Source organism: Anoplophora glabripennis, unplaced genomic scaffold (genome assembly GCF_000390285.2).
Source record: "Anoplophora glabripennis isolate ALB-LARVAE unplaced genomic scaffold, Agla_2.0 scaffold360, whole genome shotgun sequence".
Lineage (NCBI taxonomy): Eukaryota > Metazoa > Arthropoda > Insecta > Coleoptera > Cerambycidae > Anoplophora > Anoplophora glabripennis.
Window position 1 is genome coordinate 319,821 of NW_019416516.1, and position 26,330 is coordinate 346,150.

The 26,330-nt window shown below is 33.7% G+C and overlaps 1 protein-coding gene across 2 annotated transcripts in view; it reads right to left on the reverse strand.

Annotated features, from left to right (window-relative positions):
- LOC108908479 (beta-1,3-glucosyltransferase) overlaps window positions 1-26,330 on the reverse strand; it is a 38,543-nt gene that overhangs the window by 1,569 nt on the left and 10,644 nt on the right. For both annotated transcript variants that reach the window (XM_018712524.1, XM_018712525.1), the window contains exons 3-9: window positions 12,830-12,939; window positions 9,073-9,261; window positions 8,242-8,378; window positions 5,878-6,055; window positions 3,064-3,199; window positions 2,858-3,011; window positions 2,393-2,663 (exon numbers count right to left, since the gene is read on the reverse strand). In XM_018712524.1, coding sequence (XP_018568040.1) covers window positions 2,393-2,663; window positions 2,858-3,011; window positions 3,064-3,199; window positions 5,878-6,055; window positions 8,242-8,378; window positions 9,073-9,261; window positions 12,830-12,939 — 1,175 coding nt within the window. The remainder of the gene's footprint in view (window positions 1-2,392; window positions 2,664-2,857; window positions 3,012-3,063; window positions 3,200-5,877; window positions 6,056-8,241; window positions 8,379-9,072; window positions 9,262-12,829; window positions 12,940-26,330) is intronic.

The following is a 26,330-nucleotide window of genomic DNA, read 5'->3' on the forward strand; positions in this document are numbered from 1 at the left end:
CCCCCTCCCCCACTTTTCGTGTTTTGAGTCACTTTTCGCGCGTGCGAGCGATAGCTTTTCCGCTGATTTATCTATGTTGCCGATAACTTATCGATATGAAATTTTTTTCCAGTTTAGAACTCGGAAAAACGAAGTCACTGGATCAAAGATTATTGCTAAATTGTTTATAAATTAACGGTAGAAGCCGATAAACTTTGACCGCTTATATCTCGAGAACCAATAAACGGAATTTAACTTTTTTTTAAGAAGCGTCTTTCTGAGTACTTTAAAATTATAATTTTTGAAAAAAACTAAATTGCAAATAGAAAATTGTTTAAAAATAAAAAAAGTGTTAATTTTAAAAATTTACTGTAGCCGTCCTGATCAACCCATTTCAATTTTTCAAAAACCGTTTGAACGGTTGAGCGGTCTTTCCTATGTGAAATATTTTTCAAGTATCTAGATGCTTTATTTGAGGCCGTGCAACATTTTGAAAATTCGAAAATTTATTTTCAAAATATTATTTTGCGAAAACTATCAAACCGATTTTAATGAAATTTGGTGTGTTGTTTTATTATACTCTAAAGTTTTTTTTACATTAGAATGCCCTCGGAGCAATTAAAATATTTTAAAAAAATATTTAAAAAACTTGATTTTGCTTTTTTTTTCATCAATTATTGCTATTTTGCAACATCGGTAATAAATTTAGACATATTTAACTTACAGTATATTGTGCAAAATTCAATTCTAAAACTTTTTTTCCTCTTCAATATTCTTCCAAAATGCGTAGGTTCCAAGATATAAAAAACTTGGATAAAATAGGTATTTTTTAAATTTTTTAAATATTTTTGCAATTTTGAAAATGTTCTGGACCTCGCCCGGATCTAGGGATCTACACTTTTATTACGTGAGTTGGACTGAAGGTATTCCAGCAAAAATTAGCTTGCCCCCTCTTACATCCAAGGAGTGGGATATTTAGACAGATTCGCCCTGGTCTATTGGGGATATAGAAACTTTACAAAAGGTCATGGAAGATGTGCTAAAAAGAGCTCATATTTGTCATCGCGAAAGAGGACATCGTTTGTTAGACATTTTTCGTAGATAGTTGAAAAAAACACACTTTGTATTTTTTTTTTAATTTAAAGTCGTGAAGGTACTTTTGTCCTTTTGTATATTATTAAGTTCCCCAAGAATCTGCAAGATAATATGGAGCAGCTTATAACGATTAAAAAAGTCATGCACAGAAAAGAAAACTAAGAAAACAGAAAAGTATGTTACAGGCTTATCTCGAATACAAGCTTGTGAAAGTGAAAACGTGGTGAATATTAAAAAAAAATATTAATACAAAAATGTTCTCATTGGTGCACTAGCTGAAAAGTAAATAGATTGAATATCTTCTAGATATCCAAGATTTTGATGAAAGTAAAAATCGAAGCATTTGTACAAGAAGCCCCTGATGGACAATTTTTATTAATGAAGATGGATTAGATTCTTTATTTATGACGTTTGATTATATTCATAATTGGCATCCACAGGATTTTTAGAAGAAAAGAACTACAAAAAATGATAGTACAAAACATAAGAAGACATGATGTTGATGATCATTAAAAGTTCCTGACAGTTGGACGCATACTGGTAATTTGGTACAATTTATTACAATGTATTCAAAACTCACCCTAAGGCAACAGTATACTAACGTGACATGAACGTGAAAAGCATTCTGAGACAGCAGCTCGCGCATGTCTCGATTGACCCGTTTGGTACGCCATTGAATGGCGGTTCTCTCTGACAGCTCTAAGAAGATGTATTCCCAAGAGAAATCGTTCGACAAAAGACAAGGAAATCTACTTCTGTGGAGCAAACATACAGTGAAGACTCTGTTGAGAATAAAATTCAAGTTTCAAATAGAATATTTTTCTGATACAGTTGCTTTGTCAGCATCCATACTTGATAATCCACAGAAGAATCTTGCACTATAGCTAGAGCTTCAGAATAAGAGATTACTATGTCTATAGATTTCAACTAGAACCTTCAAGCTTCAAAATGCTTCTTTTTTTTTTCTCGATAGGACCATTATTCACGAAGTTGCAGCCTTTCAAAAACCACTAAAAAAATGTGTACATTTTTCTGCTCCTTTAATTTTTTTTGCTGAGTTTAGTTAAGTGCTATGTAACAACTACCTTTCAAAAATCAAAATCACACCTTTGTTTGTCGCAAGATTTTGTCCCATTTCCATTGTTGTATCATCATACCGATATCCTACCCTATGTTTTGTCACCCCTCTTCAACAGTTCCCCAGCTCATGCTAATCCTGAACCTTGAGACGCTCCTATCCCTTTTTCCGATCAGCTCCCGTCGACCACTTACCATAATCGACTCTACAACAAAAACCAGACGCTCCGCACTTTATTACCTGGTGAAAAAACGGCGAGTGCGTGACGCTGACCCCGAGGCCCGCCATGCAGATCCCCAGGAACATGTCGTCGGGGGTGTCGAGCGAGGGGCACTCGCAAGCGCCGTTCTCCGCCAGCTTGTCGAGGAGAGGCCTGCTGAAGACCATCCCGCCGCCCCCAGTGATGTAATTGTATCCCCGGGGTGAGTGCACGTTGTATCCGTACCGCTCCCCCACAGCCACGTCCTCCGCGTCGTCGTAGCAGGTCAGCAGCTGCTGGAATCTGGAGACGCTAAGGGCAAGGAAGAATATTTTTACAAACTTTTATTTTCAGAAAGTTTTAGCCGCATTAAACGTTAATGTTAATGAAGGGACTGCACGCGAGAGAAGGAGCGCCGGGCCCGCGCATGCGCGTGAACACCGCTCCCGTCGCGCGCGAGATATTTTACTTGAACGTTTCAAATTCGGTTCAACACTTTTACTCACCTCAATATAGTGTCATCATCGGCCACAACAATCCATCGTGTGTCGGTGTCATTTCTTATATCCTTCGCAATATACCTCAAAATAGCCATAGTCTTCCCGCAATGGCCCTGTTCTGTATTTGGCACACCCAGGTCTATGGTAGGCACTGATTCATCTACAAAACACACCACACTTAATTCCTTACAATTCATGAACATAATCCTCACCTTTCACGTTACTAAAAAAATGAATATTCTTCGCCTGTTTGGCCCAAGTATCCTTCACAACTGGAATCCTGTCCTTGTGGTACTTGTCGCAGGTTTTAACTGCGAAATATAGTGAGCTGTTCGGTATGGGGTCGTCCTGAAAATGATTTTATGTCGGTTGCTGATATCTACGATAGCAAAATTAAGAGTAATCTTAGTTCATAATATGTGTACACACAACTAGACATTTAACAATTCGGAAAGAAAAGGATAAACTGGGAAAAAACGTTTTCTGTTTTTTTACGAAGCAAAAAATTGGAAAAATTAAAATTATTGGAAAAAAAACGCTAATTAAAATAAGTTTTCATACACATTTTGTAGGAATACAACTGGAATAAATGAGTACGAAAATTGTAATATTTTTTAACATAATATTCGAAATCAAGATTTCCCTAATCTTAAATTAGTTTTTAAAATAACTAAACGAAACAAAATCTTAAATTTTTCCTCAGTTATACAGGGGTGTAAATAAGTGCGAAATATTTTAGGGGGTGGTTGTCGAAGTTATTTTGTGAAAAAAAGTTCATATAAACGTAGGTAGAAATATGCTTCGTTTCCGAGATAGAGAGTGTACGTCACTGACTTTTTCCCGTTTTGATATTTTTTTAGAAATCCGCCATCAATTCTGAATGAAATTGGCCTGTTCAATTTTTTCCGTAGGATGCACCGTTTTTGAGGAAAAAATAAAACATATTTTATTGCAAGTTGTGTATTTTTAATTTCTATTGATACATTATCTACCTAGTACGTTGCTGTCAATACTTCTAAAGAAAATACAACCATCAAATTTCGACTCAATATCTTTAAAATCCTTTGAGATAATTAATAAAAAAAATAAAAAAATTAAAATTTAAACATTCTGTGAATGAATGAAATTAATTTAATTTTACGATATCTTATACTACTTAGATATCGTAAAAAAAGCAAAGGGGTTATGCCAATTTTGCCGAAAATCAAGAATTGCCTTGAGTTTCAGAACAATAAATAGATTTCCATCACCTACTCCCAGAATCACAAAACAACGACACCAATATCACTCCGACCGCACCACCCCTGCGCCCAGCGGTCGTTTTTAATTTCACTTAATCTTTTAATTTCAGCATACTGTTGGTCATTCTGAACATATTAATAATCTTTGTCAGCTTCTTTTACAAACGTAAATGGTCTGATAATGTCTTTATCGGAATAATTTATTTTACAATTTTTCCATTTTTCAGTTTTCTGGGAAGAAAACTTTTTTCGGCGCCCAATTTTTCCGGAATATTTCATGTTCTGTAGCAACCTGTCATAGTAATGTATATGGCATTCTACGTGTATATCCAAATTTACATTTCATCAATTTGCTGAATTGAGCTTGAACTAATTCCACCTTAGGTGGTATTTTACCGTCAAAGCTAACACTGAATGAAGGACGAAATCTATAAATAAAAGTATTTCACATTTGGAGTGGCTGTAAATTTAATTCTACGATTGCAAGTGGAATTCTATTTCTAGAACAGGCAATAATTGAAATATAGGGAACTGAGAAATAAATTTTTTTGTTCTTTACTTTCAATTAAGATTTTATTAAGGATAAAGCTATTTATAAGAACTGTACGGAACTTATAGAAAACGTAATCAAAACCAATAATCTGTAAAGAAAGTGGAAATGTTTACTACTTAAAATTATTATGTATATTTTCTTATTTTAATTTGAATATGAAGTTTTATTTTGTGTGACATCATTAAACAAAAAATTAGGAAAATCATTAAATGTCTATTGGCATACTGCTAGGGCTGCAACCATTAACAAGGACAAGAGGGTTCGTATAATTGTTAATAATGAACAGGAGTAATTTGTTACTTTGTTACAATTGTTAATAAATAATAATGATAAATGCGTAGTTCGACAGATCTGAGAGAGTAAATCATATTGCCCTCTAGATCCTGACGGCCCCAAAAGTCAAAATTTGACTGCAAGTGTCAGCTCCGTACTTTGCATGCATTGTGAATATATCATATTATTAGAAAAACGACGGGAAGTTGCATTTTCATGCCAATATAATGGCATTCGGTCTTTCTCTCAAATGACGTCACCATATTATGATGTGCCTACGCGCATATGGTGACGTCATTTGAGAGAAAGGCCGAATGCCATTATATTGGCATGAATATACAACTTTCTGTCGTTTTTCTAATAATTCAGAGCTGTTGTGACCTAATTCTTGAACTTCTTCACATTATTCATTGTGAAATGATGTGAGAATGAAAAAAGAAAAAATAGAGGGCCAATATTTTTTAACGTATTTTTATTCATTAATATAAATATTATACCGCCTGTTTACAATATTAAACCCAAAATTATGGTGATTACATGAGAATAATTTAAAAAACTGAATGGAAATGTGTAGCCCTATTTATACAGGGCATTTAAAAACTTTTATAAATAATTTTACCTTGTTATATTAAACCATATGACTAGGTACTGACTTTCCTTAACAAAAAAGTATAAAGATGTTGAGAACTGCTGGTGTTGGGAAGGAATGACAAGTTACATATGAAGTACTTACATTGCTCGGTAGCTACCTGTCAATTTTTACAACGAAATGTAGAATCATATAACCAGTTAAATCGAAGTAAAATAATGTGTCGTCCGCAGTTTCTCATACCTGTGTACCGCCTGTGAGCGGGAATAACAATCAGTCCGTATCAGCAGTCGCGGTAAATAAACGACGATCCGATAAAGGTTCAGTATCCGACAAATTAATTCACTAACTCGCTCTTTCTGATACTTACGCAGGCCCGGAACCGGGAAGGAAAAGCGGCGCAATGTGGTTTTTCTCTATTACATAATGCAGATTCATGCCGCAGCATCTGACCCTCCCCTTTGTTCCAAACAAATAGGGCTAATTCGTGAGAACTGTCTATGCTGAAGTCGGACGTGGGCGGGTTCTCCTTTATCCGTCCGGACAACCTGAAAAATACGAGGAACTTGCACCATGTACAGGGCGGGCAAAATCCGGCATCGGGGACCAAAAATACGTAAAACGTCACGGGTGCGATTTTCTGGTAAAAATTGAACCATGGAAACTACATTTCCGTAACTGATTATAAGAAACTGTATTTCAGTTTTTTTGACCAGTGTATTAGACATATCATTATTAGTTTCTATTTTTGTAACCCTTGCAGTCGTTGTTTTCTGCAATATCTTTTACTGATATCAAATAACATTGACTCCATTTTATTAGATTTTTTATAAAAAATGTTGGAATTTGTATATTTAGAGTTTTTAAAAGCACAATAAAACCAACCACTATATTCACGCGTGAAAGCTTCGTTATGATTATAATGGGAAGTAAAGTAAAAGGACCGCCTAGCCGGGTGTTTTGGCCGGTGGATTTCGATCTGCCGAGGTAAGCATCACGGACGCAGGTTGGAATTTGGATGGGTGACCTAAGGCAGGCTCGGGGACGTGGCTGTGGCAGCCTACCAGAGACCTGGGTCGCCCAACATTTGCCGCATGCGTGTGGTCCCCGATAAATGGTAATGAGAACAGAGCAAAGAAATCTCTGTACTCAAGACCTATACATAAACTGTACGAGACTGTCACCAAGCCACCCGTGTAGTAAATAGGATGGTTTGAAGAAAAGTACTCGAGTAATGAAGGAGAGTGCACAAGGGGCCTAATAAGGCCTATGTGCCGCGGTGGAAAAATAATTCCACCACTCTCCGACATACATACATACATGGGAAGTAAATATGTTTTTTGCAATATTAATTATGCTCACCGATGTTTTTTTTTTGTAAATAAAAAAGAATATTATTAGTTAGCCGTAACTGTAAGTTTTAACTGCCGAATTAAAAATATGTATTGGAAGCATCTTCATAAGGTACCCAGCGCGATCTGTTCAGTTTAAACGATCATCCAAAACCACACCCAACAACTTTAAACAGTCATTCTTGTATTAGCCCGATTTGTAAACCATTTTTCAGCACGTTTTTCTATCTGTTCCCAAACTATATTTTTTTACCATGAAAAATGATTGTGACATAATTAAAGTGCTGCAAATAAAATACATTTATGCCATTAATAAAAATCGAGAATAGCATTGGTCCAATAATGGAACCCTGTGGTATACCGTGCTGAATTATCTCATACTTGGATGTGTAATTATTGCTGGTCATAACACACTGTGGTTTCTCCTTTACATAAGACTTAAAAAAATGTTAATAATAATAATAAAAAGTATTATAACAAAATTAGTATCCAGTGAGCTATGCATTTTTTGTATTCATATGTCAGATACGTCTGTGGCGCACATAACAACATCGAGAAGCAAATTAATTATGAAAAAAATAAGTAATTACTTATTTTTTTAAACGAATATGGTCGCAGTTTTCAAAGTTCAATTTTGTTTGAAAATTTCGTGACATTACAGAAAATATTGAATTGGGCCCACCCTGTACAAATTTTTAAAAAGGGACCGCAAACAATTTTTCGTGATAAAACTCGCTTAAAAAAAATAATAAAATTAAATTAAATTCCAGTTTATACAAGGTGATTTAGTCAAAATATCATTAATTTTAACCACGTATTCGGAAGGCCTAATAAAGACAAAATCGAAAAAAAAATGTTACTTGACCTTTTAAAAAGTAAACTAATTACCCCTCAACGTTCGAATGTTGAAGAGAAACAGCTGATTTCCCCAGTCGCCTTGAATTTTGCAAATGGTTTCAAAATCAAAGTACAGCGGATCCCAACTTTATTACCAAAGTGCTATGGGCGGATGAGTGTTGTTTTAACCGTATAAACATTTTAAATAGGAAACAATAAGTCACTAAGTATACGTACTACAAACTGGATAATTAATTGAACATAATACTAAAAGCTCATATTCAATTATAAAACAGTGACAACGTTAACGTTTTGTCGTTTCTACAGATTAAAAACACATTAAAAACTATGTTAGTGACCGAATAATACGGTACGTGAAGATTCACTCTCGATGAACTTTTATGGGTTAGCGGTTAGGAGCGGTCCGAAAAGGGGTTTAATAATGATTTGAAAATATTTTTTTAGCATACTAATTTTTCCCTATTTCCCCTTAAAATTTATGACAATATAACTGAATCACCCTGTATATCTAAAAAATACTTTACCTCTTGAGTAAAGCTGCACTTACAGCAAAACCTGACGCCACGTTCGGATATTTGAAAGATTTCGGGTTTTCGTAGAAAGCAAAATGGTGTATGATTGTGGCTTCGTTGTCGTGTAGAGCATTGCCAATCCACATTTCCTGGAAGCGAACACTCTCTTTATTACCTAGAGAGGACTGGCCGGCTTAATTATTCATATATTTAATTAGGGTACTGCTAGCAATACACTTTACATTCGTACAAAGACGTAGTTTTAAAGGAAATTGTTATCAATTTTTAACGCGGCATATTCCCCTCACCCAAACCAATTCTTCATAGACTTGTGACAGCTGTGGTATGGTAATTCAATTGAATATTTCACGAGGCGGGCTCCGTTTTAAGTATTCATAGAAACAAGAGTGTTTTGAATTTTGTCATCTATACCAATTTGGCAACCACGCATAATTATTTAACTTTCTAGGTAGTAGAATATTTACCACAGTTCCCAAAATGTCTAGTGATCCTGTGTGTTAATTAGTAAGAATTTTTCAGCTCAATAGTAATTAATTTTTAGATTTGTGTGTAAAATGAAAGATACTTATGTAAATAAAGTTCATCTTTGATACGTCGAATTAGTGGAATGTTATTTAAAAATATCCAAATATCGTGACAAGTAGCGACTTGTTCCATTCGAAGAATCGCCCCACAGGAAACTGCGACATTTAATTCATCCATCCGCTTTGCGTGCAGTTTGATTAAAAATATATCACGCCCAGAATGTTCAGACAAACGCCGTGTTCATTTAAGATTACACAATTTCGTCGCTTCTGCGAAATGGAGGAGTTACGAACTTACCTCGTGCGGATCGTATTTATTTAGGATATTTAATAAAACATTCAATCGAATGGTCGTCCGGTCTTCCAGAAAGAATATCCATGAACTGTTTTCCTTGTGCATATTTGACAGTCTAGGTATCAAAGGCAACACAGTCCAGTCGCCCACGTGGGGGAAATCCACGTGCGACAAATGTATGACTGGAAGTTCCTTAAAAAGATACAGATTATACAGGGTTTTCAAAAAGTTTGGAACCCCCCCCTCTATCTCAGAAAATACTGCTCAAACAAAAAAAAAGAGTAGGACAATAGTTGCATGGGTTTTGAGTGAGCAATCCAACGGTGACCTTGACCATGACCTTGAAGGCCATTTAGAGGACAAGTTGAAAATTTGAATTGGAACCGTATACTTTTGACCCCGGAAATGGTAAGAGCCGAAAATTTTACGTTCGAATGTGACCTTGACCATGACCTTTAAGGTCATTTAGAGGTCAACCTGAAAATCTTATATGGAACCGTATATTTTTGACCCCGGAAGTGGAAAAAATTGATTTTTTTACGTTCGGATATGACCTTGACCATGACCTTCAAGGTCGTTTACAGGTCAAATCGATTTTTAATAAATGACCCGATATTCCTCGCTCTTCTCATTTCCGGAATCAAAAGTATACGGTTCCATTTAAAATTTTCAACTTGACCTCTAAATGACCTTCAAGATCATGGTAAAGGTCACTGTTGGATTGCTCACTCAAAACCCTGCAACTTTTGTTAATTTTTTTGTCTGAGCAGTATTTTCTGAGATAGCGGGGGGGTTCCAAGCTTTTTGAAAACCCTGTATAATTTGAAGGATTATTGCAAAAAAAAAAAACAAATTATATTTATATTGAAAGAGAAAATTATACAAAACAGCGTCTTTCATTTTATAGCTGATGAAAAAACATCAAATTAGATATCATCGGGTTTTTTTAAGGATTTAAGTAGAATACTAATCTGAAACTATTTTTTTTTAAATCAAATAGTTGTGTAGTAGTTTAAAAGTTACTTAGTTCAGTGTTAGTTTAGTTTAGTTTACCATAGTTTAGGTACGGTGTTTATGTGTCTTCATTGTTGAATTTCTGTGTGATATTATGAAAAAACATATACAAGGTGTCTCATAAAGACCTCCCGTAAATGCAGGGGGTGATAGTACTAAAAAAAATAAGAATTTTTTGTCTTATAAACTATATGTCCATCTCTGTTGTTTTCGAGATATAGTGCGACAAAACTAAATTTTTTAAATACAATTTTTACGAAAATTTTCAAACGGTGCGAAATATTTTTTTGAAAGTTGGTATTCCGGGGTTTTTAAGGATGCCAAATACATTGGTCTAATTATTTTTTGGATATGTCATAGAGAGCGCTCGTTATGCTACATTCCTATTACATTTTAAGTTCAAATTTTTTTAAGGTTGGGTTTTTTACCATTCGGGCTCCAATTTCTAATGTACAATTTTATTTTCTAAAAATAATGTACTCTTGTTAGAACTTCCTAATGTGGACAGTTTTCGAGAAAAAAGGCTTTTCATTGCACTCTTACAATATTACAGTGATAAGTGACTTTTCTCAAAGTAGGCTTATGTCAAAACTTGATATCTCATAAACAACGCATACATTCTTAGTAATATTTTAAACTTTAATTAACTTTATATCAACATTTGGGTAAAAAACCTAACCTTAAAAAAATTAGAACTTAAAATGTAATAGGAATGTAGCATAACTAGCGTCCTCTATGAAATATCCAAAAAATAATTAGACCAGCGTATTTGGCATCTTTAAAAACCCCGGAATACCAAATTTCATAAAAATATTTGGCACCGTTTGGAAATTTTCGTAAAAATTCTATTTAAAAAATTATTATTTTGTCGCTCTGTATCTCGAAAACATGAGGAGATAGACATATAGCTCATAAGACAAAAAATTCTTATTTTTTGTCGTACTCTCACCCCCTGTATTTACGGGAGGTCTGAAACACCTTGTATAAAAATCAACATAGATGAGATTATGAATTACAGATATAGACCTCCCAGTTTTCTATCTCCAAAAATAAAAAAGATATTTGAGTTTAAAAAAATATCGTGTACTTAGTACCTACAAATGACATAACCATATTGAAGATTTTAGTACTTGGATTTAAATATCTCGGAAACCATATTTTTTTAAATATTATAAATGTGCTCACAATTTATCGATCTTTGGCGACGATAAGACGCCTATCATTGAATAATGTGTTTGTGCCATCTATACCACTATGAAGAGAAACGTTATGTTTACTCAAAACCTTCGAAATTTAAACTTAAACAGTTTAAATTAATTCATTTTTCCAAATTTTACGTTACAGAAAAATTGTGAAATAATTAAAACAATCATTTTCGTTATACTAATTTATGACCTTTATGTTATGTTCTTTTGCAAATATATGTGGAATAACACAACAACGTTTTTGATTACAGTGATGGCTCTTGATTTCCATGCCAATGAGGGCAGAAAAATTTAGGTACTGAATTTACGTACTGAAAAAAAAAATCAAATATAATCGAAGGTACCTACTATTGAAATACATATGAGGAAAATGTGTTGAACATAATTACTTTTGTATTAAAGTTTGGTATTTCCCGTGTAAATGTCTATAAATATCCTCAACAAAAATAGTGTGATAGGTTAATTCTATACGAATTTGTATTAACAGGAAATTATTAATAGTTTGTAATTCTAATGACATGATGAATTATTAATAAATGACCAATTTGGTGGCAACTTCATGTATTGTTCGAGATATAATCAATATAGTGGATGTTGATCCAAAACATCGTTGAAATTTTTATCGCATCTTTCTATGTCTGTTTATGAAATGAATAAAACAAAATACATATTATTATTCGCTATTTTTCCTTTAAAAAGTAAAGAAACAAAAGAGACAGACATCTGCATCGCGCAGTTAATATTTAAACGCGCACAGAAAGGCAAAAAATACCCGAAAAGAATGTAATTGAGTAATTTGTAGCTGTTTTATAAACTCCATCCGAGGCTATAAATTATTCACAAGTTTATAGCTTCGTTTCGTGTTAAATTGAGTGCGGAAACCATTTGTTTTCGACACCGGCTCCAGATCGTGATTTAGATAAGAAAATGTAAGAATTTATAGGAAATTGTACGTCTTCTATTTTGATGAATTTAATGCCCTGCAAAGAGAGAATACCTATTATGAACGCAAATCGATAGCGATTGCACAGATTAAATTGCTTAAGTCTTCCGAGGGGATCGATATTGTTGCTACGGTTAATACCCAAAACTGATCCACGATGTTATCGGTTTAACAAACAATTCAACTTTGAATTTTAAAGTGGGTTTTTGTGACAGGAACATAAAAATTCCCAAATGATTCCTCAATTTTTAGGTTGTGCAACTTTTCCAGGGAACATTATCACGAAAATTCACACAATTGTTTGTAAAATGGTGACAAGCAAACACTGTATCAAAGTTTCAAACAATATTGTTGGAAATTCGAGAAAATCTACAATTTATGCCTGTTAGAAATAATTATGTGAATTTTAATGTCAATGTTTTTCCGCGTAGAATCTTGTTAAGAAGTGATAAAGAAGTACAATTATATCGAGTTTTTTTTTCTTTTAATATAAAAAAAATAGGTGTACATGTTTGAGAGATATATTTAACGAAGAAAAAGCGTGAAGCTAAAGCAATGAGAAAGAATACTTCTACGTAAAATAACAATTAGATTTTACCTTGTACAAGCTTTCTGACTGCTGTAAAATGTCAGTTAAGAGATGTTTTGCCTGGTTCACATGGTACTTATTCCCCTGGCTTAGGATTACGAACACGACTTGCTTTATATCTGAAACAAATATGTAAGATTAGAAATAAAATATTAAAATTTAAAGAGACTTAACTAATACATTATGTCTATTAGCTTTATTTATTTATTTTAAGATACATTTTGGAGACACCGAAAAAACTTATGAAAACACCTATTTTTATTTTCCGATGTAGTTGAAACATTGGCGAATATCTGTACCCTTTCAGTTTGATTTTGCAAAGCCAAAACATAAAAATAAAGAAATAAAATTAAAATATATGCTTAACATATTCTCACTTTAAAAAGTCTTAGTAGTATAAATATAGTAGTATATATAGTATAAAAATATTTGTCAGAATTATAGTTTATATATTTTTCTACCTCCTAATACAGAAAAGTTTAATCATAACACTACGCTTCCCAATTTAGCAGATCTCTGTAAAACGCTAGGCTATGAAGTTTGTTAGCAAATTTCGAACGAACGGTTGTCAATATTGAATTACAGGTTCATCAGACCATTTAGTTCAAAACTGCTGCGTACTTAAAACTCTCATTTCTGTTGAAATATTTAACGAACCGGAAAAGTCGTATTTCTATTTGATGTGCAGTATCTTATACATGAACTCCCACCAAAAATCGATGTGATAAAATAATTTTCTTTTTTCGTCTAATGAAAAAATACTCATAGCTACGTCATTTATAGCATTAGTGCCACTTATTTTACAAAATATTATGCATTTCTTCTAAACCCTGTACTATTTAATAAAAAATGTATATAAAGTGTAATGATTAATCTTGGATGTAGGACAATTTTTGGTTGCTAAATTATTGCAATTGTTTTTTGCTGTACTAACAATGTTTCCGTCTTTGAAAATCAAAAGTGTTCCAATGTGAATCTTCATTCATAAGTAACATGACATATTTTTCCATCTCTGAAAGGTAGGCAAAAATGTTTTTAGTGTACCGTAAAACTATTGTCTTTCTTCTAAAGTTGTATTTGTTCTACGCCGTTATTTTGCGTTAAAAATAAACTCGATAAACAAAACAATAAGTGGAAATTTGGTTGCAAAATAAACATATAATCGCATAAAGTATCAATTGAATATTTAAAATTCAGCGCGAAGCAGTGTGCAATTCGAATGCGAATCTACTGCAATCTACTGCAACTTATGCCATTCCCGTTATCTTCCACGTATTTTATTTAAATCTCGCTCCATAATGTATCTCACATCTAAGCTGAAACGGGGTACTTCGGTTTTATAAGATAGATTCGCAAGCTAAACGTATTTCTGAAAACTCAATAAAATTCCAGACTATTCTTTACTTTTGATCATGTTTTATTTACACATTTATTTGGTTTTTAAATCATTCTTCTTATAAAATGTAGAAAAACATATCGTCATTAACAAATAATGTAAGGATACTCGATTACAAAATAGAAGATGGGGAATGTGATTCCATGGGCGTATCGTTTAGAAGGTTCCAATAATTATTAAATATAGAACAACAAACGATTCCATTTTTAACAATACTTTAGCAATACAAATCATGCAGTCTCAGTCGTCTCTCTTTTTGTACAGGATAAGCTAAGATAGATATAGGCGTTTGTAATAATAATAATAATAATAATAGAACGTTCCAAGTGCGCAGGCGCAAGCTGAACAAACATATCGGAACATTGTAAAATGAACAACACATTAAAGTCAGATGAGATTGACAATTAATAAAAATTTAATACTCTGCTGAAGTATAGGGGAGAACGTAAAATATTTTCTTGCGGATTATTTTTCTCTGAGTAAATGGCGATCTGGCATTCGATCAGGAGTCCCTCAGGGCTCAAACCTTGGGTCCTTATTATATTTCCTTTTTATTATTTCTTAACATTGCAAGAACAAATCTTTCTTTCAAATGCCCTTTTTATTAATGTGATGTGAAATTTAATGATTTATTTCATTCTAGTCCAATTAAATGGGCCTTTAAATCGCAATTTGGTCAACTTGTCTGAATTTTTTATGTAAGTTGGTTTGAGGTATACAGGGTGATTCAGAACTTATCAAAAAAAATAAAAAATTCTGGATGTACAGGGGACCTTTACAAATACAATTTTGTAAAGAAAAATCAAAAAGATCAGTTCGAAATTGATTTAAAAATACACTTCTGCACGGCACTGGAAACTGGTCCACTGTAAAACCTGACCTCACTCAATGCGAGTGGTATGGCGGCGTGATAAAAACGGATAAAAACTTTCGCAAGGAAAGAAATTTGTAAATAGACTTTTATCGCACCTATTTTATATCGGCAAATTCAAATGCTTTTGCCTTTATTAATTATTAATATATTAATTTGTGTTTTTAAATAATAAAATCATTTGACACACCCCATGCTGCAACAGCAATTGTTCAAAATTTTATCCACTCACATGTAAACACATTTGGGTCCGTCTTACTCACTTTCTACGAACTAACACAAATGATGTCTTGCTTCACCATAACACAAATACTTCACCATAATACAAATGTTGTCTTGCTTCACCATAGATTAAAACGATATCCATCAACTCTGAGATGCTATACACGCAAGCCATTTTTGACACTAACTACTAAAAAATTGATGTAAATACCACAGATAACAGGTAAAAACTACCGCAACGACGGATTTCAGTATTAGGAGTCACATGGCTCTCCACGCGTATTGCGAATGACTCTAGAGACTACAGTTGTCCAGCTATGTAGTGGTTTAATGTGCTATAACGTCAATAATTTTTTTCTCAGAAACTATAAGGATTTTACAAAATATTTTTTTTACAATATTGACTCCATTTCTCATGCCGCTTCTATTCCCAAATTTTTTTGGATAAGTTGTGAATTACCCTGTATAATAACAATAGGTGATCCCCGACTAAGGGTGAAAAGAGGTAAAATAATGGGGTTTTCAAGATGACTCAAAATGGGTAAGTCATTTTTCTGCTTGTAATAATTTTTTAAATTTCCGAAATCATCGCTTAAATTATAGTTTCCCTAATTCTGTTAATTTTAATAGTACAAGAAAAAGTCAATAGACCATTTTTATGTAGAATTGTATGCTCTACAACTTCTATAAGAAACTTTTTTTCTAGCTCTTACCCCTTTTGAGTTATCTGTTTTACTGGTTGTCTACATATTATACATAAACAAGGCCCGTACAAATACGACACTAATCAGAAACTATACGAGTGAACCTACGGATCGGGTCGCCCGGTATAATTAGGAGATTTCTTATTTGAGAGGGAACAGTTCCGTCAGAAATACCATCAGCAATAAACAACAAATCACGGCGGCGCAAATCCCTCTTGCAATTTTCACGGCGTGTTACTCTGAAACATTTGACAATCGGCGCACGTGACCCGTCGTCATTGCATGTCACAGCCATCTGAGCCGAACCCCGCCGCCTTCGACGGCTTTCCTCGCCCCCCGTTTACGATCACGGCGAAACGTCAGATTCGCTAAACGTCAAACAATTTAGATTCGCTTTTATTTTTATCCCGCGGATATTTTATTTTTATATCGGGTTCGGATTTTATACCTCCTCCACCGTGAATTATCTTTCGGCTGGCACATCAGCAGGAACTTTCCTAGGGAAGGGTAGATAGATACCACTTATAGAATTCATGTGTATGTTTATAGGTAAATATTTCGAGTTGTATCGGAAGCAGACAAATTTGTTTATAATACAGGATATTTTATAATAGTATGTCTTTATTCAGGGGGACGAGTTTAAGTAAAAAAAATATGTAATATGTCCGTAAATGTTTCGTTACCATGGTATAAGGGTGTTAAAGTTTCTATAATTTTTCTGTTTTTTCTTTGTATCTCCCACAATTTTTGAGATATGTAGTACATTACAATTTAGATTATAGTCTGTTTAGAAATGAAAGAGAGTAATAAAAGCTCATTATGTATGCAAATCGTAAATAAATGTAGTACTGGTGCTTATATTCAATATTTTTATATTATGTATTTTCGGTATAGATGAGGTGTACTTTTAAAAAAACTTTGTGCGATCGGACTGTACTAAATTGTAGCAGGTAGCTAAAATTTAATCCCCGACAATCCGTCTTTGTCTATGCCGCTTCAATTTCTCGGTCCATTTCTCTTATAAGTAAACAATATAAAAACAGCATTTCAAAACATGAGGCTACTTTAAGCATCATAACCGGGTTAAGAGGGTTTTTAGTAATTCAAATAAAATTATTCAATATTATTATCAAAATATTTATTTAAATTTAATGAATAGACTTTTATTCCACACAAAAATATATGTATTTTGAAAATTCAAATTATGGTGAGTAAATGTAGTGTTGTATAAATGTACAATAAAGAAAATAAAAAAGTAGGTATATTAAAATTCATCCTCTGAATATTCTGATGAATTATCTTCGTCTCCTAGATTGATAACGATAGGTTCCACAGTAACGTCAATTAAATTATCGAGTTCCCACATTTTCTCCTCTTCTTTTTGTACATGATGTATACATCTTTGCCAGTTATCTGCAGTTACTCGTTCCAAGGAATTTTTTAACAAAATTTTCACGTCACTTAATTTAAACGTCGTATTATTTCGCGCTACATCTCCTTTTACCTGCGCCCAGACTAATTCGATTGGGTTAAGTTCACAGTGATAAGGTGGTAACCGTAGTACCGTTATTTGGCGATTTGTTGCCATTTCATCGATAACATATTTTTTCTGATCTTTATTAAGATTGACAAGTGTCAAAAGTTCCTTTTTCACCATATTTGTTTCAAAAGAAATGTTTTTTCCGGATAACCATTGAATTATATCGGCTTTCCTCCAAGCAGTCGTAGGCGTCCGCTCGGTCTGCCGTGAATGGTAACTGGCATTATCCATGACAATTACAGACCCCGGAGGAATAAGATCCAACATCTGTGTAAAATACTCTTCGAAAACATCTGCGTTCATGTCTTCGTGATAGTCACCTGTATTTTTAGATTCAAATAAAAGTAAACCGCCATCTACAAAACCACTGGCACTACCTATATGTGTCACTATTAATCTTCGCCCTTTACCTGAAGGTGCCTTGAACCCTGTTGAAAGTCCATCCAAAAATGCTTGTCGAAAACTTTTTACATTTTTATCTTGCCATACTTTTGTTACAGTATATCCCTCGTTGACCCAAGTTTCGTCTAGATAATAAATATTCCTCCCTTCGTCACGGAATTTTCTAATTGATCTTAAGTAGGATCTTCGCCAACAAATAATTTCATCTTTATCGATAAGAACTGACTTCCTGTTCTGCTTTTCCCAGCAAAAATTCAACTCTCGTAAGACGGCCCATAATTTGCTTCTACTGATTTTTGGCAAATCGTTGTCCTCTGAAAGTTCACTTAAAATTTTGTTTAGCGTTGGTATTTCTTTTTTAAAATAAAATGAGTGTACTTTTCTGCGAATGACATTTTTGAAGAAATCATCTATAACGACTTTTGACCTCCCTGTAGATGATTTTGGGGGATTTACAGTATCTTGTTCATTTTTTGTTTCCTTTAAAAGTCTGTAGATAGTCGATTTTCCAATCCCTGTCATTTTGGAACACTTTTCCACGATGTCGTCAACACTGTTGGTAGGATTTTGGTGTTTCAATGCATTAAATACATTTAATATAATAATCTTCTCATTCTGAGACAGCGCACATCTTTTCACGCGTTTAGCAGGTACGTAATCTGATAAGCTCGACATTTTACCCAAACAATATTATATCCACTGGCACAATAGTCACTAAACACAAGTCGAATTTTACTCTACTGCACTAGCACGTCTTCGTATATTCAGCTCTAAGACTGGATTGATCTGTCACAATACACTGGCTCCTGCCCTATGATGTATCCAGTAAAATATACTAATGTACACCCATTACCTGTTAGCATTAGTGTTACCCGATAATTACCTGAAACGAAATATTAGCACGCCCATGGCTCGGGGTTTTATTACTCTCTTTCATTTCCAAACAGACTATACCTGCATCATTAGCCCTTCCTAATAGTTGTCACAATCTACAGGGTGATACTTTTTAGCCGCGCAAACTTGCTTCCGGTACGCCACTGTTTTTTTCTAGAACAAGGGCGCAATTCCCTGTTTAATATAGAAATTTTTTTGTCTCTTACAATGTTTTCGTATCAAAAAAATTAAAAATTATTTCCTGTAACTCGCTAAATTAAAAAACTGATTTCAAAATCGTCTACTTCGAACAAAGGATTCTGGCTCGAGCGTACTTCCGATCGTTTTGGACGACATTCAAGGACATTTTTAGCATATTTCCCATCACCATTTTATATTTTTTTTTTATTCTTTACAAAAGTCCTATTGAGAGTAAGACGATTCGACCATTATTTTTCGAAATACTAAAAAAAAAAACAAAAAAATGTAATTGTTTGCAGTTTTTATTGTTAAAAAAAATGTTCACGACTTTGCTGGGGAAATCACTTGGGATTTCATTTACTAAGTATTTTTCAAAAGGAAATACATGAAATCTGCTGTAATATTTATTGTAAAAACAGCCTCTTTTCGCTCTATTATTATTATTATTATTATGGTTGGCCTAATTCCTGTAAAGCTTGACCAAAACTTTATCTCACTAGAAATAGAAGTATTTCTGTATCTGCACTGTGTTCCTTCACCTGCAGCCATCGGCGTAGCTAGGATTTTTGCTTGGGGTGAGGCCAAGCTATATTATGGAGGCTTCAAAATCTGTATACCGAATTAATCGCTCCCTACTTAGATATTAATTCCATAGTCTACTTATAACGTAAATAATTATTAATAATGTGAATTCCCGATATAAGCCAACGATTAGAATTTCAGAAGATTCGCGATTTCCCCGAAGGCCGGAGGAATATCTTTGCTCCCGACAATATGCATGCACCGCGTTATCAATTACTTATCCTCCAATATCTAGCGAGTTTCAGATGCCTCCTCCGACCGGCTCGGCTGCTGCAGCTTCCGTAATTAAATAAGTTTGGACGAGAAAAAAACCGAGTGTGTCGTTCGGCTCGTTAACAGAGTCTAGAAGTAGTGGACCGGAAAGGCCTCAGACACAAGATAAATCACACCGCAAACAAACTTCTTCCTGCGGCCGCGAAGTTTTCCCGGAAAATATACACCGGCAGACCGACTTGTTCGCCTTCAACGGGTCTCTGCCCTAATTGCGACGAAGGGCGCGGCGCTCGGGGGTATCTTTCGCGAAAAGTGGTCGAGTGAAATTCAATTCTCAGTGATGAAAAACTTACTTCAGTTTTTTCATCACAAAACATTTTAAAGATCTCGGCGAAATTTTGAAGGGGCAGAAAAATTTCCAAATTTTCTTGAGTTATTTTTCTAACAATTTCGCGTTAAATACTCATCAAATTATCGAAAATAAAATTTCAAAATTTTGAAAAATAATGAAGATTTTCGATTTTAAAAAAATTTTTTGCGACATCTATTTTACAATTTTACATTAAATATTGCAAATCTCGAAAAAAAAATTTTTTTTCAAAATTTCAAATTTCAAAATTTTTATTTGTTTTTCGCGATATTTTATGAATATTTAACGCGAAATTGTGAGGAAGGCAACGCAAAAAAATTCTTTTCATCTTAGATAAACAGTATACCTACCTGATCTTTAAATTTTTTATAAAATTTTGACGATTCAGGAAAGCAAAGCGTGCTATCGAACGATTTCAAAATTTAATTGAGTTTTATTGAGTTAAAAAAACTACAAATATTGGTACTTTTCGCAATATTTACAGTTATCGTTCATTTTCCAAAACAGCAGAAAAAGTCATTTTTTTGGACTTTTTCAAATTAATGCTGAGTATAAAAAATAAATTCTCAAACATAGAAAAAGGTCCTTGAAGAGGATTGATTTAGGTTTCTAAAACCCACCTTCCATTCGCTGTATGATTATTAGTTCATGAGATGTCGAGGATAAAAAAAAGGTAACTTTTCACTTAATAGCCCATATCTTAATGAGAAATAGTCGTACAGAAATTAAAAAAAAACAAATTCAAGCTAACGAATCGGGTTAAATGACCCTGGCATTGATTAAGCCCGAAAACATTTTCTGAACCCATGTGCAGTTTTGAAAAGAAAAATTGTTAAATTTTTGCCTTGCATTATTTCTTTTGATTGCGGCGAGAGTACTGCTAAAAAAATGTTTCATCTCAAGATTTTAAAACTAGAATCTTTAAGCTTCAATATGCTTCTTTTTTTTTCTCGATTTAACCATTATTCACGAAGTTGTAGTCTTTCAAAAATCACTACAAAATATTTGGACATTTTTTTTCTGAGTTTATTTGAAACAAAAATATCCTAGAAACATTTTACTGACTACACTTTATGTGTAAAGAGTTTATCGTTAACATACTCTTTTGTCACTGTAATGAATATCTACAGTCGTATGACAAAAAAATACATCACTTTAGCTTGTATCTTCGAAATTTAACATTCAATTGTTTTTTTATGCACAGTTTTGAAGTCACAAGAAAATTTCCTACAGCTCATACAATTTTTTTCTACAATACAAAAGCAACAAAGATAAGAGAGGTAGAATATAGATAATAAATAAAAACACCAATCTGACAAATTTGAAATACTCTTTAAAATCATTTCAATAAAGTTTCTAATAAAAAATATATTTTTAAAGCACTGTGTTTAGTTTGTAAATGTCATTGTCATTGACCTAGTTTAGACGAACTATCTACATATTATCATTTATTTATTAATCTAACTATCTGGTGCAGTTTTATTAAGTTCAATTTCATGGTAAATATTAAAGTGGTGTTTAGTGAAGTCTATTGTGTATAAACCAATAAAGGTATATACAGGGTGAGGATGGTGACCAAAAATGAAACCTCATAGTCTTTGGTGAATTTTAAGGAGAGTCTTTCCTATAAAGTTTTTATTTAGGACGCTTCGTTAAAATAATACAGGGTGTTAAAGTTCAAAAAATATTTTTATTTTTTTAAATAATTTGAAAATTTCCACAAATTTCTACTTTATGTTTTTCTAAAAAAGCCTTATTTTCGAGTAAAACTAAAAAAAAACAACTGAGAAACAAAAACATGAACAGAAACAATATTTCTATTTGGAATAGAAACCGCTTATAACTCATAGTCCGGTCAAATTAGACATAAAATAGTGGTTAAATAACGAAAATTCCGACAGAGCAAAATTTTGGTGGAGACCTTGAGTACACCATTAGAAATAAAGTGTCAAAAGTCCCCATCGATCCCATGTGTGCTAAAAAAGTTATTCGGGGTCAAAAGTAAAAATTAGAGGTTTTTTGGATTTTTTTCGAAAACGGTAAGTTTTATCAAAAAAGTAGCCCAGACAAAAATTATAGATATTACAATTATCTACAAAAATAAATAACGATATCTCAGGAATGGTGATTCGTAGAAAAAAAAGTATAAGGACCATTTTTGTAGATAATTTTAAGATCTATAAATTTTGACATTTGACCCCGAATAACTTTTTTAGCACACATGGGATCAATGGGGACTTTTGACACTTTATTTCTAGTGGCGTACCCAAGGTCTCCACCAAAATTTAGCTCTGTCGGAATTTTCATTATTTGAAATGTCCATTTTGACCGGACTATCAGGGAATTTATCTGTAGAATATTATGTGCCGGCAACTGAATCTTAAGAGCTCGCCCTACCCGCTCAAGTCGCTATTCGCCCAGAAGAGGGCCCCCGTCCTCGGGCTAGTTACCGGATCATCGGCGGCCGAACCGGGATTATAAAGACGTGACACGATTTAACAAATTGCCAATATTGAATTTGTAAAACAGCGTTAGGCTAGAAGGTGCCTGCCCCCTGCCGTTGTTCTTATTCAGTTCGGAACCGACCAGGAATAATAATTGGGGGCTCCGTGTTGCTTTACCACTTTTTCATACTAAATTATCCGGCTCGATATTTATCTGGGACTGAAAACGGCGTAAAATACCGCCAACGGATAAAATTGGTAACCTACTCGGCTTATCAATGGAATAAAAGTAAAACCGCAGGCCACACGAATATTTTATGTCTGACGGGAACACATTAGAGGAATTTCAACGATATTATAGGTAAAAAGCAAGTTTAGTCTATTCCTTTATATATTCCCATGGACAAAATGCTAATTTAAATGTAAAATATTAAATTTCGAGTGAGAAAAAATATTACAACAAGTATAAAAGGCGAAAAGATGCCGAAGGCTATAATTTCAAAACTGTGAAACACGTCAAAAGTCGCGAAATGTAAAAAACTATAGTCTCAAAGTTCAATGAGTTTTGAATCACAAAGGTCAATGACCCCCGACTCCCAAAAGGTCATTGACCTTCAGCCTCACAAAAGTTCATGGCTTCTGATTCCTAAAAGGTCAGTGACTTTTGAACAAAGTCAACAGTCAGCTTTGGACCCCACGAGTGCTAACGGCCTTTGAACCGACAAAGGTGAATAGCCTCTGATCCCACAAAGGTCGATGCTCTTTAGCGAGGCAAGGGTTAACTACCTTTGACCCCAAGGGGTCAACTACCTTTATCCTGACAAGGATCGATGATATTTGACTCCACAGTCAGTGACCCTTGACCTGATAAAGATCAATGACTCGCATAAAGGTCGCTGACCCGACAAAGGTAAGCGACCTTTGATCCCACAAAGGTCGATAACCTTTGCCCTGACAAAAGTCGATCTTGGACCCCCAAAGGTCGATGTCTTCTGGCCCTCGGGCATTGACTTGACTTTTCAAGGTATTTAGACAAATTTGCAGATTTTGAATGTACTTTCATGTTTTTCGATATATTTCCACGTACTTGTAGTTTTCGAAGTACATATTTCAAGTATTTCCAGGTATTTTGAAGTCTGCTGAAGTTTTCGAGCAATTTAAACGTATTTAGACGTTTTCAAAGATTTACAAGATGAGGTTTTTCGAAATTTATAGAAGTCTTTATTATTTCGAAGTTTTCGATGTTTGTATTTTGATTAAATTTGTTGTTTTTATGTGTTCTTAAGGTGTTTGGATATATTTTAATGTATTTCGCAACTTTCGAGATAATTATATGTAGGTTCTACTGGAGCATAAAAAAAGTAGATAAAATTTCCTTCAAGAGGTTGTCCAGTATTTTTGGCCGCTCAAACTTAGCCAATTTTTCGATTTTCGTCGCGTTTACCCTTATACGTTTTAATTCTCATTTTTTGCATTAATGGAAGGATTCGTTCAAGGGTTTTCATCACATGACTTGTTCGAAGGGTCATTAAAAATGAAAAAAACGCGGGGTGCTATTAAATTAGAGGGAAATTGAAGATAGGAGTGGAAATGCACTTTTGCAATTTTTTAAATATAGCACGAAAACGAAGCAAAATTTTGGTATAGTTCATAGGAAACATTTTGTAGAGAATTGAATTTCCCATCGAAGTGGCTTATTTAAAAAATTTAAAACAAAAATTTTATGCAAAAAATCGTTAATAAACAATTAAAAAAAACAAAAAATAAGATATTTTCATTTTTTTTTTACTTTCTTGACTCTATTTTTTTTTAGTGGACGTAGGCAAAGAAAATTGCTGTACAAAAAACTAGATGAGATTCCATTCAAAATGATACGCTTTAAAAAGTTTTTGGGCTAATATTGACTGAGTTATAACCGGTCAAACTTAAATATTTTTTAGATTTTTGTCGTTTTTAACAATGATTATAATTCTTNATTTTTTAGATTTTCGTCGTTTTTAACATAAATTACAGTCAAAAAAATAAAAAAAAAAATTTACATGAAAATAACGTCACTTTGGACAAAGAATAGAATTATACGAAATTCAACTATGATCAATAACTCATACCTATATTTCTTTAATTTAATTGTTACATATAAAAACTGTATATGATTATATTTAAGTCGGATTTCCCCAGGAAAAAACGAAATTACTGTCGACGGCAACTGACAAATGGCTGCAAGCCCCAGCAGCACGCCCAAAAACACTTTATCGTGTACATAACCAGAGTTTGTTAAAGTTTGCAATATATGCACACATGGAGTAATTAAACTGCGCTTTAGATATTTATTAGAGGGCACATGTGTAAACTGCAACATTTTAGGGATTATACTCCTACTACCTACGTGTACAAGAAAGCGGCACAATACCTTGTGGTGCAGCAATTAAAATTTTAGGCAATACGTCCAATGCTGCCAATATTTGTAATTAAATTACCTTCAATTTAAGGTACCTGGACTCATTTTTCACCAATTTGTTAACTGTAAAATAAACGTCCAACGCGGAAATATCAGTTTTCGAAAATTGCGCATTATTATTGCAAAAAGCGATGGATATTGATGAAATTCATGGAAACGACGATCAATCCAATGACCAACGTCTGTGCCAAACGCCGATTCAATTTACCCTAAAATTGTTGCTCCAGCTAGTTGTTAATTAATTTCGTCCTGTTTCCAATACGGTAAAATACACTCTTAGAAAATAATTTATCTATATGTCTAGAATAATAACTGACACAGTATAGCAATGTTTTATTCATTTATTCTAAAAATACTCCCTTTATAAAATCATACAACCCTCAAACTGCGTCTCGTTAGAAATAATTTACATTCAAGTACAAAGCTCCAATTTCGTCGCATCCCTTAGATCAAAGGTGCATGTACATGGATGATAACGCTTCCTAGACACAAAGTAATTAATATCGTGGCTCTGCAACTCCTCATCCTTTCACGAATTTTGTTTGTGTTTCTATCCACTTACAAACTTCGCTGACAACTAACTACTTTAAGCACAGTGCAATAATGATATATAAACAACATTTTAACTGTCTCAAACAGTGTATTTTAGAAGGGCATTTTTGTTAAATCGTGTAACTGTTCATCTTCGTGGTTACTTTCTCGTATCTCTCCGAATAAGCGAGTTAACGAGGGTGGGACGGTTTTTCGGTTCACACCGTACGTATATTCGTCGCAAAGAAAGTGACAAAAATGTATTCGTATAAGAGGGTGAAGTAGATCAAACTAGTAAGTAACTTCAGATTTTCTCGCGACTGCTCAAGTAAAAAAGTCTCTGATCGATTGATGTCGAAAACAATATAAGATACGATACGACGTTATTTTACAGAAAAATTCCGAATAATGTTCGAATTATGGTTGTTTTATTACGGCATAGGCCTTAACTATCTCTCACAGGAGGTAGGTGATGAAATATTCAGCCAATAACTTCGTATGAACGGTCAGAAAAATTGGATAGCAGTTAATTGCCTCTAACTTTGATGTCTGATGATACCAGCGGAAGGTGCAGAACTTCGTTAAACGCGTGTTATTGCGAGAAGGGAAGGTTCATTAGGTATAATTAAATTAGTAAATTGCCCTTTTAATGTAGGTCACTGTAACACGCAACTGTGTAGTGTATGTACATGTGTGGATATTA